The sequence below is a fragment of the Peromyscus eremicus genome, chromosome 14 (assembly GCF_949786415.1).
Source record: "Peromyscus eremicus chromosome 14, PerEre_H2_v1, whole genome shotgun sequence".
In the NCBI taxonomy this organism is placed as follows: Eukaryota; Metazoa; Chordata; class Mammalia; order Rodentia; family Cricetidae; genus Peromyscus; species Peromyscus eremicus.
The window spans coordinates 51,089,941-51,103,594 of NC_081430.1; the positions used below are offsets into that span (position 1 = coordinate 51,089,941).

The 13,654-nt window shown below is 46.4% G+C and overlaps 1 protein-coding gene across 2 annotated transcripts in view; it reads left to right on the plus strand.

Moving 5' to 3' along the window:
• The window catches only part of Unc79 (unc-79 homolog, NALCN channel complex subunit), a 192,915-nt gene that overhangs the window by 171,845 nt on the left and 7,416 nt on the right, over window positions 1–13,654 (plus strand). For both annotated transcript variants that reach the window (XM_059279488.1, XM_059279489.1), the window contains 5 exons: window positions 3,426–3,515; window positions 6,329–6,504; window positions 7,210–7,396; window positions 9,239–9,436; window positions 11,180–11,257. In XM_059279488.1, coding sequence (XP_059135471.1) covers window positions 3,426–3,515; window positions 6,329–6,504; window positions 7,210–7,396; window positions 9,239–9,436; window positions 11,180–11,257 — 729 coding nt within the window. The remainder of the gene's footprint in view (window positions 1–3,425; window positions 3,516–6,328; window positions 6,505–7,209; window positions 7,397–9,238; window positions 9,437–11,179; window positions 11,258–13,654) is intronic.

Genomic DNA, 13,654 nt, shown 5'->3' on the forward strand with positions numbered 1-13,654 from the left:
GCAAATAAATGTTGTTTATTAATGCTGGACATGGTGGCTTTTATAGCAAGTGACAGACCAGGGGGGCTTCTTAGAAACCCCCTAAAAACAACAGCAACAAAATAATATTAACAAACATAACCTGTGGGTGTTTTTTTTGTTTTGTTTGTTTGTTTTTTTTGTTTTTTAGTGTGCTGCTTTTGTAACTGAGATGCAGTTAACATCTTTATTCTTAAAACGGAGTCTATACTTCAGACTCTTCCTTTATGATAGATTCACAGGAGGAGAATTACTGCACCATTTTTAAAGGGCTTTTAACAGATGTCAGTATAATGTGAGAAGGGGTGGGATCAGATTAGGGAAAGAGAAGCAAATCCAAACACGGGAGGCTTTTATAGGTCCATATCTCTTCTGTTTGGCCTTACACAAGGACACACCAGCTGCAAAGGAGGATGGGAAATGTGGTGCAGTGATATGCCAAGAAAAAAAGTGGACCTGGGCAGCCAGTGGGCTCTGCACACTCTCTGCCTGTGTTGTTTAACTCCTTAGAGGTTGTATTTGCCTACTTACATGACTGATAAGAAATGCACCCCTACTCTGCAAAAAGTTGGTCAGAATCAATGAAAAGAAGGCAGATCTACCACCACCCACAAAGTTGCAGTTACAGGACCCTCCTCCAGAGCCCTTTCCAGTGACACTAACGAGGCCGTTCAAAAGACGTCTTTTTAAAAAATTTATTTGGACTGTTTTTATGTATATAAGTGTTTTGCCTGCATGTACAGCTATGCACCACATGCATGCTTGGTCCCTCGAGGAGGTGGTGAGCCTCTATGTGGGTGCTGGGAATCGAACCCAGGTCCTTGGCAACAACAAGTGCCCTAACCACTGAGCCAAACTCTCCAGCCACAACAGGCACCCGTTACTTTCACCTGCCACCAAAGAATTATAAATAAATAAATTCAAGTACAATAAAAATAATATATAAAAAGATAAGAGTAAAATGGCTAATCAGCAGAATGTTGCTCTTTCTCTTAAGAAAAGAACCTTACGGTTTGATTGACATGTCAGCGGCTGTAGAAACTTGACAGATTTGGAGATGAGCTGACACTATGGCGCCTTCGCCAGAGCCTATGCCTGTGCGCGTCATCTCTACAGGATCTCACTATTGTGATAACACTTCACATAAGAGCAACCCTCAGTGTAAAAGTACACCAGCACTGCCAGCTGCAGGCACTGGTGTTGCCCGTGGCACTCCATCGGAACCTCGTCCCCATTGGCCAAAGCCTCCCATTCCGCCCTCCTCAACAGATTCCTGATTACTAACTCACTGATGGCAAAGGGCAGGTGACATTCTGACAAGCTCCTGGTGGGAGCCGAAGCTGACCTTGGGGAGGCCAGTTTGATGATTTACTTCTAGAAATGTGTGAACCAAAGGGGCCTAGATATCTTACAATCAAGTATAATTTTTGATGTGTCGTTTAAAATAACAAAAACATGAAACACGGGGAATACCCAGCATCACCCCGCTGTTTAGTTGAAGTCGGGCCAGGGCTCTGTGGATGTCAAGCAAAGATTTCAAAAGACTATCACCTCCATCAGGAATCGCTGTGATGCGTGTAACTGAAGGGCTACTGAGCTAAGGCCATGTTAGTCCTCCAGCAGTTCCGTGTGCGTTAGGTGCCCTCAGTAGAGTCTTGGAGAGGAAATAGGAGCAGCGGCTTTTGCAGAAAAGAAAGGCAGGGTCTAGGATCATGGGGTTTTAAATTGCTCTTTTTGCCACTTTGCATTTTCCACTTTTCTATATGAACTTGTGCTGTTTTGATAGTGGAAGAAATACGGCTTTTAAAGCCAATGGGTTGTGAAGAGCTGGGTGTGAGTGATTTCAGCTCACGTGCTTGAGGTTAGTGAGAGCCCAGCTCCTTTGTCACCAGTTTCCCGTCAGAGCAAGACAGATCCCTCTGAAACAGACAGAGCACAGCCCCGTGTTCTGTCTTTTTCTGGGGACACACTTAAAGATACAGCCACGTCTTACAAAGGAAAGAGGGATTGGCAATTACCAGCTTGTGCTTTTTAAAGTGTAGATGGCTCCCCAAGATTTTCCCGAGCTTAAGGTGGGTTTTAAGGCTGGATGTAGTCGCTGCCCCTGGAACGAGCTAACTATGCAATGGTAAATATTGAATAATATTCCTAGTGATTCTTTTCAGTGACATTTGCCTAGTTGGACTGGTATAAAATATTGCCTATGAAAGAAACAAATCCCTTTCAAGAAATTCAAGAGCCAAGTCTCTCCTCTTATTTACATGATACATGAAAGGTCAGAGAGAGTGGAATAAATCGAGGGTGGGGGGAGTCCTGCTTTTGCATCGAAGGATTCATATTGCAAAAGCCGATGCACAATACCCTTCTATAATTCTTTCACTGGATTTAAATTAAAAGGAGAAAACCTTAGAACATGTGAAATGCTTGGAAAACACTGACAGACTGGCCACTGACCTTATTTTACCATTTGTTATCCTGTCAGAGGAACTGACAAGCGGAACATTCTAGAAGAGAGGGGAGGTGATACAGTTCAGCGCTGTGCAGATTTACATGAATATGGGGAAATGCAAGTCTCTGGGTGAGCTAGTTAAGTCTGTAATGTTCCAGATTTTCCTAAAGGAAACCCAGAGAGGCCGTTAGCAGGGTATTCACGGGGCTTCAAAGCCTGCTTGCCTTTGATCCGCATTATGCAGCTGACATGTGGGTTCTCTCGCAGGCACAGCTTTGATGCAGCAAGGCTGTCCATCCACTTTCCTCTGTTTCGCTTTGAATCCCAGATTCACTGCACTGCTCCCCGAGAGCAGGTCTCGGCCAGTCCATAACCTGCCACACAGCGTGCTTTTTCTTCTCTTTTGAAACTGACCAAACACACTTGAAGTGTAGGAAGGAGGTACCGTCTCACTTCTCTCTTCGAGTTGTCTAGCTTAGGAAGAACTCAAAATGAATACAAGTATCTATTTAATAACACACCTACTGTGCATATGAAGTCAAGCCATGACTTGATTTGAAAAGGACTTTTGACTCTGCGAACACGATATGACATGTGTACAGGGGAGGCAAAAATGATTATGCCGGTGTTGTCTCTGGTGGGGCACATCTCACGTGCATCCAAGACTTCCCTGGAGGCTCTGGTAGCATCAGTTAGGCGGACTCTTGTGTTTAGACCAGTTTAAAAGCCAGCAAGCATCACTTCAATCGCCTGGTGGAAATAGCACTTCATTTCATTCCTTTTAGGTTTCCAGTTTCTTTAGTCTCTACCCCAAACTTCTAAACCAGTTTTGTACTGAGGGTAGCGTGTGTGTGTGTGTGTGGGGGGGGGGGGTAACAGAACACGAAGCCGCTTTAGAGTGAGAGTGTGGTGACAGTCCCAAGTGGGGCTGTGGCCGAGCCGTGTCCCTGTGTTTCAGTGCGGGACAGCCGCGATGGAATGCATCCGGCAGTACGTCAGTGAAGTGCTGGACTTCATGGCAGACATGCACACCCTAACCAAGCTCAAGGTAAGCCGGTGTCCGCCTGATCTCCCCTTAGAGCCACAAAGCCCAGAGGGTTTTCTGATGTAGACCCACAAGGAAATTTATTGGTCCCCGCAGAAGCAGCTGCAGCACTATGGAATGAGCCCATTTCTTGGGGGTCTGAAGAATTGGGGTCCAGTAGTTCTGCAAAATAAAAAAAGGAGTCTCGTGGTGTCAGCTTTTTGTTTAGTTTTTTTTAAAATATTTTGCTCCTTTCTACCATGTCCTTATTCAATACAAACCCCATTAAAAATGTGGAGACTGAGGCTTGAGTGATGTGGTCCTGCTGTCAAGGTCACGCTCCTCAGAAGTTGGTGACATCAGAGCTGACCCCAGACCTGCTGTGAGCCCCAGTGGATTCCCTTCTATCCAGCCAGAGCTACCTCGACACCTCCAGTTCTGTCTCCTCCTTTGCCAAGGGGGTCAGCAGCCTCCTCCCTTGTCTAATGTGCTCAAAATAGATAATGAAACAACACAGGAAGATGTGGCCCATCGCACACACACAAGCCAGTTACTGTTTGTGTCTGCTAACTTCTCTAAGAAATAATGAAGGGGATAGAACAAAATTCAATTTACATATGAACAAGTGCAATTGTTGAACTTATTGTTTGGGGGTGGGGTGGGGGGGAGAAGGTGGGGTGGGGTGGGGGGGGTGTGGTGGGGGTGAGGGGGTGTGGTGAGGGGTGAGGGGGTGTGGTGGGGGTGAGGGGGTGTGGTGAGGGGTGAGGGGGTGTGGTGAGGGGTGAGGAGGTGTGGTGGGGGTGGGGGGGGTGTGGTGGGGGTGAGGGGGGTGTGGTGGGGGTGAGGAGGTGTGGTGGGGGTGATGGAGTGTGGTGAGGGGTGAGGAGGTGTGGTGGGGGTGAGGGGGTGTGGTGGGGAGTGGGGTGGGTGGAGTGAGGAAGTGTGGTAGAGAGTGAGGGGGTGTGGTGGGGGAAGTGGGGGTGGGGTGGAGTGAAGAAGTGTGGTGGGGGGTGAGGAGGTGTGGTGGGGGTAAGGGGGCGTGGTGGGGCAAAGGGGATGAGGTGGAGTGAGGAAGTGTGATGGGGGGTGAGGGGTGTGGTTGTGGAGCGAGGGGGGTGTGATGGTGAGATAAACAACTGAGGTGGGTGTCTTCCTCTGCCATGGTCCTACCAGGGAGCTAAAAGATCACTAGTCTGAAAGAGTTGAGGGAGGCTCTGGACAAGGGCAGACGATGAGCCGAGCACGGTCCAGAGAGTGGCACTGAACGATTCCCTTTGTGACAAACAGTAGTCTTGTGGCCTCAGGAGACCACCAGCTGAGAGCATGGCTTCTTCACTAGGCTCAGGCAGCCAGGGTGTTTCTTGGTACAGTGATGAGGAGAACAGTGCAAACAAGGGTGGAAAGTGCCCGGTCTACACCCAGCCGTTCTGGAGTGAGCGTTCCTGTCCTTTAGTCATATCCTGGTCACCAGTCACTGGCTCCGGTTACGTGAACTTAAACGACTTTGATACAAAAAGAAGAGGCAACAATGGTTGCCTAAACATTTTGAGCTTGTTTTACAGAAACTTCTGAAAACAATATTCACAAACACCAGTGATAGTTGAAAAGTTGATACAATCCAACCCTCTGACCGTTAATTCATATTAGGGAGCAGATCAAAACCCTCAAAGAGCTACAGGGTTTGGGACAGGGGCTTTCAAGGGGGGTGCTCAGATGAACTCCTGGGAAGCAAGGAGTTTAGTAGGAACGTTAATAATACTATGGTCAGATAGACAGACAGACAAGAGCATGGCAGTGGCTCTGAAGAGTTTAGGGCCCAGCACCAAGGATACATTACATGGTGGGGCCCCTGAAGAGAGGATTCAGAGTCCGCATTGCAGAAGTGGGGTACCTCTCTGAGGATGGAGGACGTGTCATAACACAAGCACGCAGCCAGGGTCTCTGATTCTCAGGCAGGAGGCAGGGAAGGAGTGTGTGTGTGTGAGACCTCCAATACCCCTTTGATGGAGTTTCTTCTCCCAGATGAGGGCTCCTTGCCCTGGGCAGTCTGTTAGCTGGGGCTCTGGACAATATCTCCGAGCTGACTGTGTCTGTGGAAGAGGAGAACTTCTGCAGAGAACTCTGGCCAGAGCGGCAGATTCCAGCATTGCTTTCTTAAGTGCCAACTGGCTTATTATCCATGGTCATCGGCTACTCGGAATAGAACTGGCTCTAGAACCTATGTCTCAAGTCCCTGAGCAAAAGAAACCTTCAAAATTAACTTAGCAAACACGTATTGAGTGTCTGTATTCTACCTAGTACTGTCGTAGGCATTCAGATGGCATGGACGGAGTGAACACCAGATACACACACAGCAGCTGTCCTCATTCAGTTCATGGTCTGCTACGAGGCCAGATTTAGTGAATATTTCATATAAGCTGAAATAAAACTGTGGCTTTCACAATTGCTGGAAAGAAGCAGTAGATAGTAGCATGGACCTGGCCAGGCAGCTCAGGGAAGGCTTTCTGAGAAAAATGATACTTGAGCTACATTTGAGCAATTCAGCAAAGAAAGGTAGTATTTCAGTTAGAGTGGGCAGTGGGCAGCGGAGCCAGCACAAGGGAGCCCAGAATGGAGGAAGTGGACTAATGCAGAGGCCTGACAATAGGTACTCTGACTCTGTAGGCCACTGGTTGGTCCCACTGGCCCCGTCCTGCCCCACCCTCACCCCCAGCTCATAGCCTAAGAACAGTGGGAAAACATTTAAGAAGTTAAGCAGGTTGCCTGCCTGTGCCTGGAGTGCTATGGGGTGGGGGTTGGGAATGACCTGACCTCCAAAGTGTCATTTGATTTGACAGAGCCACATGAAGACGTGCTCCCAGCCTCTGCACGAGGATACCTTCGGTGGCCATCTCAAAGTGGGCCTAGCTCAGATCGCAGCTATGGAAATCTCCCGGGGCAACCACCGAGATAACAAAGCTGTGGTCCGCTACCTGCCCTGGCTCTACCACCCTCCTTCTGCGATGCAGCAAGGGTGAGCTCAGCACTTCTTGTTTTTAAAGGGCGAGGGGACTAGAGAGACAGCTCCATGATTAAGAGCACTGGCTGCTTTTCCAGGGGACCTGGATTTGATTCCCAGAACACACAGGACAGCTCACAGCTGTCTATAGCTCCAGTCCCAGGAGATCTGACGCCCTCTTCTGGCTTTTGTGGGCCCTGCACATACATCGTGCACAGACACACACTGAGGCAAAACACCCACATATATGAAGTAAATTTAAAATGGGGCTGAGCAAATAAGCAGAAGTGTTCCTGGGTCCCTGAGATTCAGCTGGAGCTCATGGCCGTGTTGAAGGTTCATGGGAGTGGCCAGCCAGAGCAGGAAGTCACGTGATGTGTTGTCTGCTCCTGCTCTGTTCGCTCTCCCCCTAGAGAGAATGCCAGGGGAGAACTTTCTGATGAGAAGAAAGAAAAGGATTCAAAAAGAGGCCAGGGAGACAGCCAGACTGGCTGAAGGATACTGAATCTTGTCCCACCAAAGCTGCTCCTTCCTGAAGGGAAAATACAGGATTAGAGCAGAAAGCAAGACAAATAGATAAGACTCTGGCCTTGGCGTTTTGTTTTATGTACTTGCCCGCGAGACCACACCTTAATCCCTTCTTCCACTAAATATTCACTGGGCATTGAAGGAAAGAGAAAACATAAAGTCTCCCTTAATACGTCCTTTCTTCCCTGGCAGACCTAAAGAATTCATCGAGTGTGTCTCCCACATCCGTCTGCTGTCCTGGCTGCTCCTGGGGTCCCTCACACATAATGCGGTCTGTCCCAATGCCTCCTCTCCCTGCCTTCCCATACCTCTGGATGCAGGCTCCCACATTGCAGACCACCTTATTGTTATCCTAATTGGATTTCCAGAGCAATCAAAGGTAAGTGATTTCTGCAAGATTCAGACCAAGTGCATTGGAATTGCTAATGGAGACCCTTATCAGCCAATTAGTTTCTTCTGAGAAGTAAAGGCATTTTAGCTCACCCTCCTGTGGCTGTTAGGAAAGTAACTCTGTGCTAATGCCTTATTTAAAGTTGTTTAAATTCCCAGGCTGTCTTTTCTCCCCCTAAATTGTTTTCTGGCTTACTTTTATGGAGATAAATTATAGAGGCAAGGAAGAGTTGGTTTCCCAGGCATTTTTGTCTCACAACAATATAAAGAAATAACAGGCTACAAATACAATAAAAATTCTGTGCTCGGTTTTCAGAACCAAGGATAAAGGTGGGGGGAATATGTACTATCTTTTCAACTCAAATCCCTTAAGACACATGAACACACAGCATGGAAATAAGGCTAGCCTGGCGCTCAGTGAAGCCTAGTGGAATCACCCACACAGAGGAAGTGTGCAAATTGCAGAGACAGACGGCAGCCTTAAGGGAATAAAGGAAAGCCCAGGCAGATCTAAGTCATGACACCCCAAGTCAGCTACCCGGAGCCAAGGGCCAGTCCCGGAGCTTAGGCAAGCTCTAGGAGATCCCAGTGGGTTTAAGAGAAGCTGAGACAGGCCAGAGCAAGCTCTGTGAGAAAATAAGAGTGCCCACCCAGTTGATCCACATGAGGCTTTCGAAAGGAACTGGTTTCTCCACCCAGACCTGTTTGAGCCTTAAGGATGGTACTATACCTTTGAATCCCATCCTTACATGGCTCAAGGGACTTGACTTGATAGGATAGTGGGGGAATTAAGAAAAGACAGATACACAGAAAAGCTGGGATCAGACAGACTGGACTATCTGATAGAGAAGCATACACTTCCCAGAAGCGCAGTGTGTTTATCATATAGAGTCGAATAGAGGGGTGGGGTTATTGCATATACCTGAATGAGGAGGCGTGTTTATTACATACAGATAAACATGGAGGCTGGTTTGTGGTTTGCAGCTGGACAAGGAGGCCCATTTAATTAATCTCAGTAGGAGCAGTCTCTGTAAGGGGAGCAGTCTTCAGGCTGTAAACATCTGGGGACAGGGAGATATGGTTGTGCATACACTATCAACATCTGCACACCAAACAGAAGAATGCTTTGCCATCCCTCTGAGCCTCACCGCAGGGGGAAGGCTTTGCTGTTTTCCCATGGATCTGAGGCTATGTTCCTTGACACTGCCACGCCCATGTCAATAACACACATTGGCTCAAGACTTAAGTCAGTCAGGGTTTCCTCTGCTCCCCACAACGTTTGTGAACATGAAGAAGTTATTTAACTATCCTCAGCTTCAGTAATGTGGATCTGTAAAGTAGACAGGAGGATGGCTAGAGAATCGTGGAGGTGTCTGTGGAGAGCCTCCATGTTGTAGGAGCTGTAGCAATATGTGCCCTCCACAGATAGGTGTTCCATCGACACCGCTCTGCCGCCATGTGATTTCAAGTGCAGAGCAGAAGGTCTCGGCTGCCTCTCTTTTACTCCTTGCCCGACCCCTTCAACGGGCTTACTATTATCCCTTTTTCATAGATGTGGAAATACGCTAACATGGCAAAATAGGACGGCTAGTTTCCTAACCCAGCTTAGGGAGGGAGATGTCAGTCTCATGAAAAGAAAGGGCAGTGGGTAGATTTACTCAGCAAACTTAGGTGTGTTCTCCTGGAAAAGAGGCTTTCTCTCCGGGCACACTTGCGCTGACAGAGAAATGCCGATCCAAGGCAGGGAAGCAGGAGGTGGTGGCTGGGGTCGTTCCTTTGTGCTTCTGTGCTCCCAGGAGCACGGAGCAACAGCCGTCCTCTTCCTTTCCAGACCTGTGTGCTGCACATGTGTTCCCTCTTCCACGCTTTCACCTTTGCTCAGCTCTGGACGGTGTACTGCGAGCAGAGCGCCGTGGCCACAAACGTCCAAAATCAGAACGAGTTCAGCTTCACAGCAATACTGACAGCACTAGAATTCTGGAGTAGGGTGACACCCAGCATCCTTCAGCTGATGGCCCACAACAAAGTGGTGAGTCCGTGAAGATCCTTCTGAGCGGAAAAACAAACAAACAAACAAACAAACAAACAACTCAAAATGTCTAAACCCCTCCTAGTCATAAATCCATAAATAAGTATGCAATACAATGTGTGTGTTAAGTGGCTTTTTTTTTAGCCATGCCACTATATCAAAGCATCATGTTATAGATCATGAATATTTAAAAAAAAACATACACAAAGCAGACATTTTGTCTTTTCTACCTAGCACTAAATGAACTCTGTATGAGATTTCTACCTTTAAGATGGTATAAAGACAGATCATTAGGAGAAAAAGCCACGTCAGGTTTGGATTCCAAAGCAATCTGTGTGAACTTCCACCACTAGGTAATCTTTCTGGTGTAGTCTGAGAGCAGACTGACCACAGGAAGTCCTTTCTACCCGAGTCTCAAAACCAAGAGAGGGGCTGTTCAAGATTACACTGGAAACATCTGAGCAATGTTTAGCCTGTACCCACTTCATTAAACAAAATTGGATGGTCCCCCTGAAGCCAGTTGGAGGTGTGTGGGAACTGTTTATGAGAGACCCTGGGGTTCATTTGGTTTTTGGAGGATTCTCGGCTGAAGGGGCAGCAGCCAGTGTCTTGGCTACAAGGGCTCCATGGGTAGAGTGCTAATCTGTGAAGAGTCATAAGCTGGAAGCACATTCCAGTGTGCACAGGATCCCATGCCACCCGCCCAGGATCCCACGCTGCCCTGGCCACAGAGGTATTTGGGTATGCTGTCTTAATTGAGGAATGTTTTCTGCTACCATTTTGGAAGGAAGGAGGACTATGTAGTTTCCTTATTGAAGCATTTGCATTTCTCTCTAGACAGTACTACAGTTTTACATATGGAGGGATGTTTGGTTCAGTCAAGGAAGGTCATGCTCATGTTAGGGTTCAAAAACAGTTCCTGGTTCTAAGGAGATAATTGCATTTATTGGGTCACAGTTCTGTGGCCAAAAAAGAACTCAGGGATCGGCTGTTACATTATTTTGGAGAAACCAAAACTGAAGCTTTCCACATTACATGGATATATGAGAGATTAGCATTTTCATTCAGCATCAGCCTTTTGGTGTCAATGCTCTCCTCCAAATCCCTCTTGACATTCAAATGTTACAAATAAGCATGCCCCTAAAGCACTTTTTACATATAATGTTACATATGAATTTTAATTTTTTTTCTGAAACGTTTATTCAACCCAGTAAAGCCTTCTAGTAAAACCTCCTTGGGATTTAAAATCCATCCCTAAGAATTTCCAAGGAGGGACACAGTCTTGTCTGATCTGGTGTGAGCATGGCTACGGGTACCATGGGGGATGAGACCTGAGAGTCAGATCTGGGGTGCATTGAGCCACTCCCTGAGAGACGTCTCTGTGAGTGGAGAAAGGATCAAGATGGAGAAATGATGACCCTGAAGGGTGCAGAGAATGAAGGTGAAGCTGTGTGTCCCCAACGGGAATCATGGTGCCCTGCAAATCCGTGAGAGTCATCCTTGAGCTCCATCAGCAGCCTGCTCTGAGGGAGAATGGAAGGACCGTTCCAAAGCCTCCGGCTCTTTAGAAAGTCTGTTTCCAGTGTAAGGTTTTGGAGGTGAATGGAAACTACTCTGTGGGCTCCGGTCACTAAGCAGGGAGACCTTCTGGGTGCAGGGTACCAGTCCTCTGTGACTGATGATAAGTTTACAAGGTTTCTAGTTTCCCGGAAATGGAATTGACTTTGATATTTGTTGTTTCAGATGGTAGAAATGGTGTGTCTCCATGTGATTAGTTTAATGGAGGCATTGCAAGAATGCAATTCAACCATTTTTGTCAAGGTAGGAAAACCCTACGATTTTTATAGATCATTTCAGACTGCTAAAAAATATATATGGATTTGTTTTGAATGTGTGGTCTAAAGAGGGTGAAGAACGGGTTCAGTTTAACTGTGTGGAGACCTGAGGGGTTGGAAGCTATGGTTGGAGGCTATGGCTTCTGCAGGATCTTCCCACGTGGCTGTTCTGCTGTGTCTGCTCTCACTATACCACTGCGATGCATTCTTCCGTGTCAGACCATGGCTGCTGTTCACAGGAGTGAAAGCAGACGGGGAACATTGCTTTGGAAACAGCCCTATGGCCAATCAGGTGGTAGTGCCTCATCTGGCAAGAGCCATCCAGAAAACCATAGAAATCACCGTGCACTTGCTTGACTTGCTACATGCTGCTCTCTCTGACATAGCCTTGTGTGTTGATATTTTAAACCAGTAAGTGGACAAGAAGAGAATTCATGCATTCATCATCTTTCCGGAAACATCAGAGTATAATGTCAGATTAAAGAGTAAGGAGAACCTGGTAAGAGCATGGCTACCTGTACCACAGGGGGTCAAACCTGAGAGGCAGATCTGCAGTAGCTTACACCCACTTCCAGCTTCTCCTTCTCTGTAGCTGTCATCCTTCCTCTATATCCCACTGATGGTTTCTCCTCCCAGCCACCTCTTTTCTTTACCTTCCACTCTACATTTCTTGTCTTGGCCTCCATCACCACCACCGCACTGCAAAAGGCACAGTTGTTTCTCTTAGTTTGTGCCACTCTTCACCAAAGACTCTTGGTACCCCGCTATCTTGGGCTGTGCCGGGGAAAAGCAGCCCATTTGCAGGGAATACTCAGCTGATACCAGACACTGCACTGTCTTTGGTTCAAATGGGAGAGATATGTCTTACCCAGCTCAACATAGGAAAAAGTCAACAGTGTGAGAAAAACTAGCAGCTGGATGCTCCGACCTGATGTTATTTTTTGCAGTTTCTTTAAAGTGTAATTTACATGATTGACACCTGCCAAACTGGACATATTTAAGTTGTGTGCTTTGATGAGCCTTGACATCTTTTGCTTCTTTTCAAAATTACTTATTTATCATAAGTGCATGTGTATATGTATAAGTACTGCTATGATGTGCATTGCTATCATATGTGTATGTGTGGGTGTGTACTGCTATGGAGTGCATGTGTGATCATGTGTGCATATGTGTGTATATCTGTGTGTACTACTGTGGAGTGCATGTGCATGTGTATGTGTGGGTGTGCTGCTATGAAGTACATGTGGAGGTCAGAGGATGACTTCAGAAGCCTATTCTCCCTGCTGCCTGGGTTCATTGCTCTCCTTACCTCCATGCCGCATTGTGCATGACCATCATTTCACAGCAGTCATGGTCTTTCACTCATCATTTTCAAAGTGGGTTGACATTTATACTTTGCCTTCACAGATAAATTTTAAAATCAGCTTGTCAATTCCTATAAGACTGCTCGGAATTTTGTTGAGATTTCGTTGAGTCCCAAGGTTGGGAAAAATTACAGTCTTAACAATATGGAGTCTCCTGACCCACAAGCACACTCTATCTTTATGTTTGTATGTGTTCATCTTCTCTCAGAAGTACCACATGGCTCAGAAATATTTCCAAAACGATTGTATCATATGTCTGTCATTTTACCCACTAACAGGTCACTTTTCTGTCCTACTATGACTTTTCTTTTGCATTTAAACTCCCAATTGTTCATTGCTAGTATTAGGAATACAGCTAACTTTTCTGTTGAGCCTGGACCCTACAGCTTGGTAAATTCTATTAGTTGTGGCAGCTTTGAAAAATCCTTTTTGTATCTTTCAATTTGATAGCATTGATATTTATAAAGAGAGACTAAATGTTTTCATTTAGTGACTGTATTTGCCTTAGCACCTAGTAACAACAGCCTAGTGGACGGATTAGGAAGTATTCCTCTGTTGAAAAGTTTGTATAGAATTGGTATTATTTCCCCTCAAATATTTGGCAGAATTCACCAGCAGCCCCACCTGGACCTGTAGTTTTCTTTGAGGATGAATTTTTAAGTTATGGACTTTAGAAACAGATAGAGGCTACTCAAGTATAACTCTGCTCCTCCTGATCATTCAGGCAATGTCTTTCTAATTTCTCCAGTTCACCTAGGTCAACAACTTGGTCCATATAGTTCCTAGTGTGCCCATTTCACTTGCAACTTTTGTTAACTCTAATTCCAGCTGCCAGTTACATGTGCCTTTATTTCTTTCTTCATCTGTCTGATTAGAAACTTACCAGTTTTATTGCGTATTGATTAAGAAACAACAGGTAACTGTTGCTTGGGTTGGATCCATTTTCCTCTCTTGTTTCTGTTCTTTGTTACTTCCCACCCCTCTTTTGTTGTAGGAGCTGGGTCTCAAGGAGCTCAGCT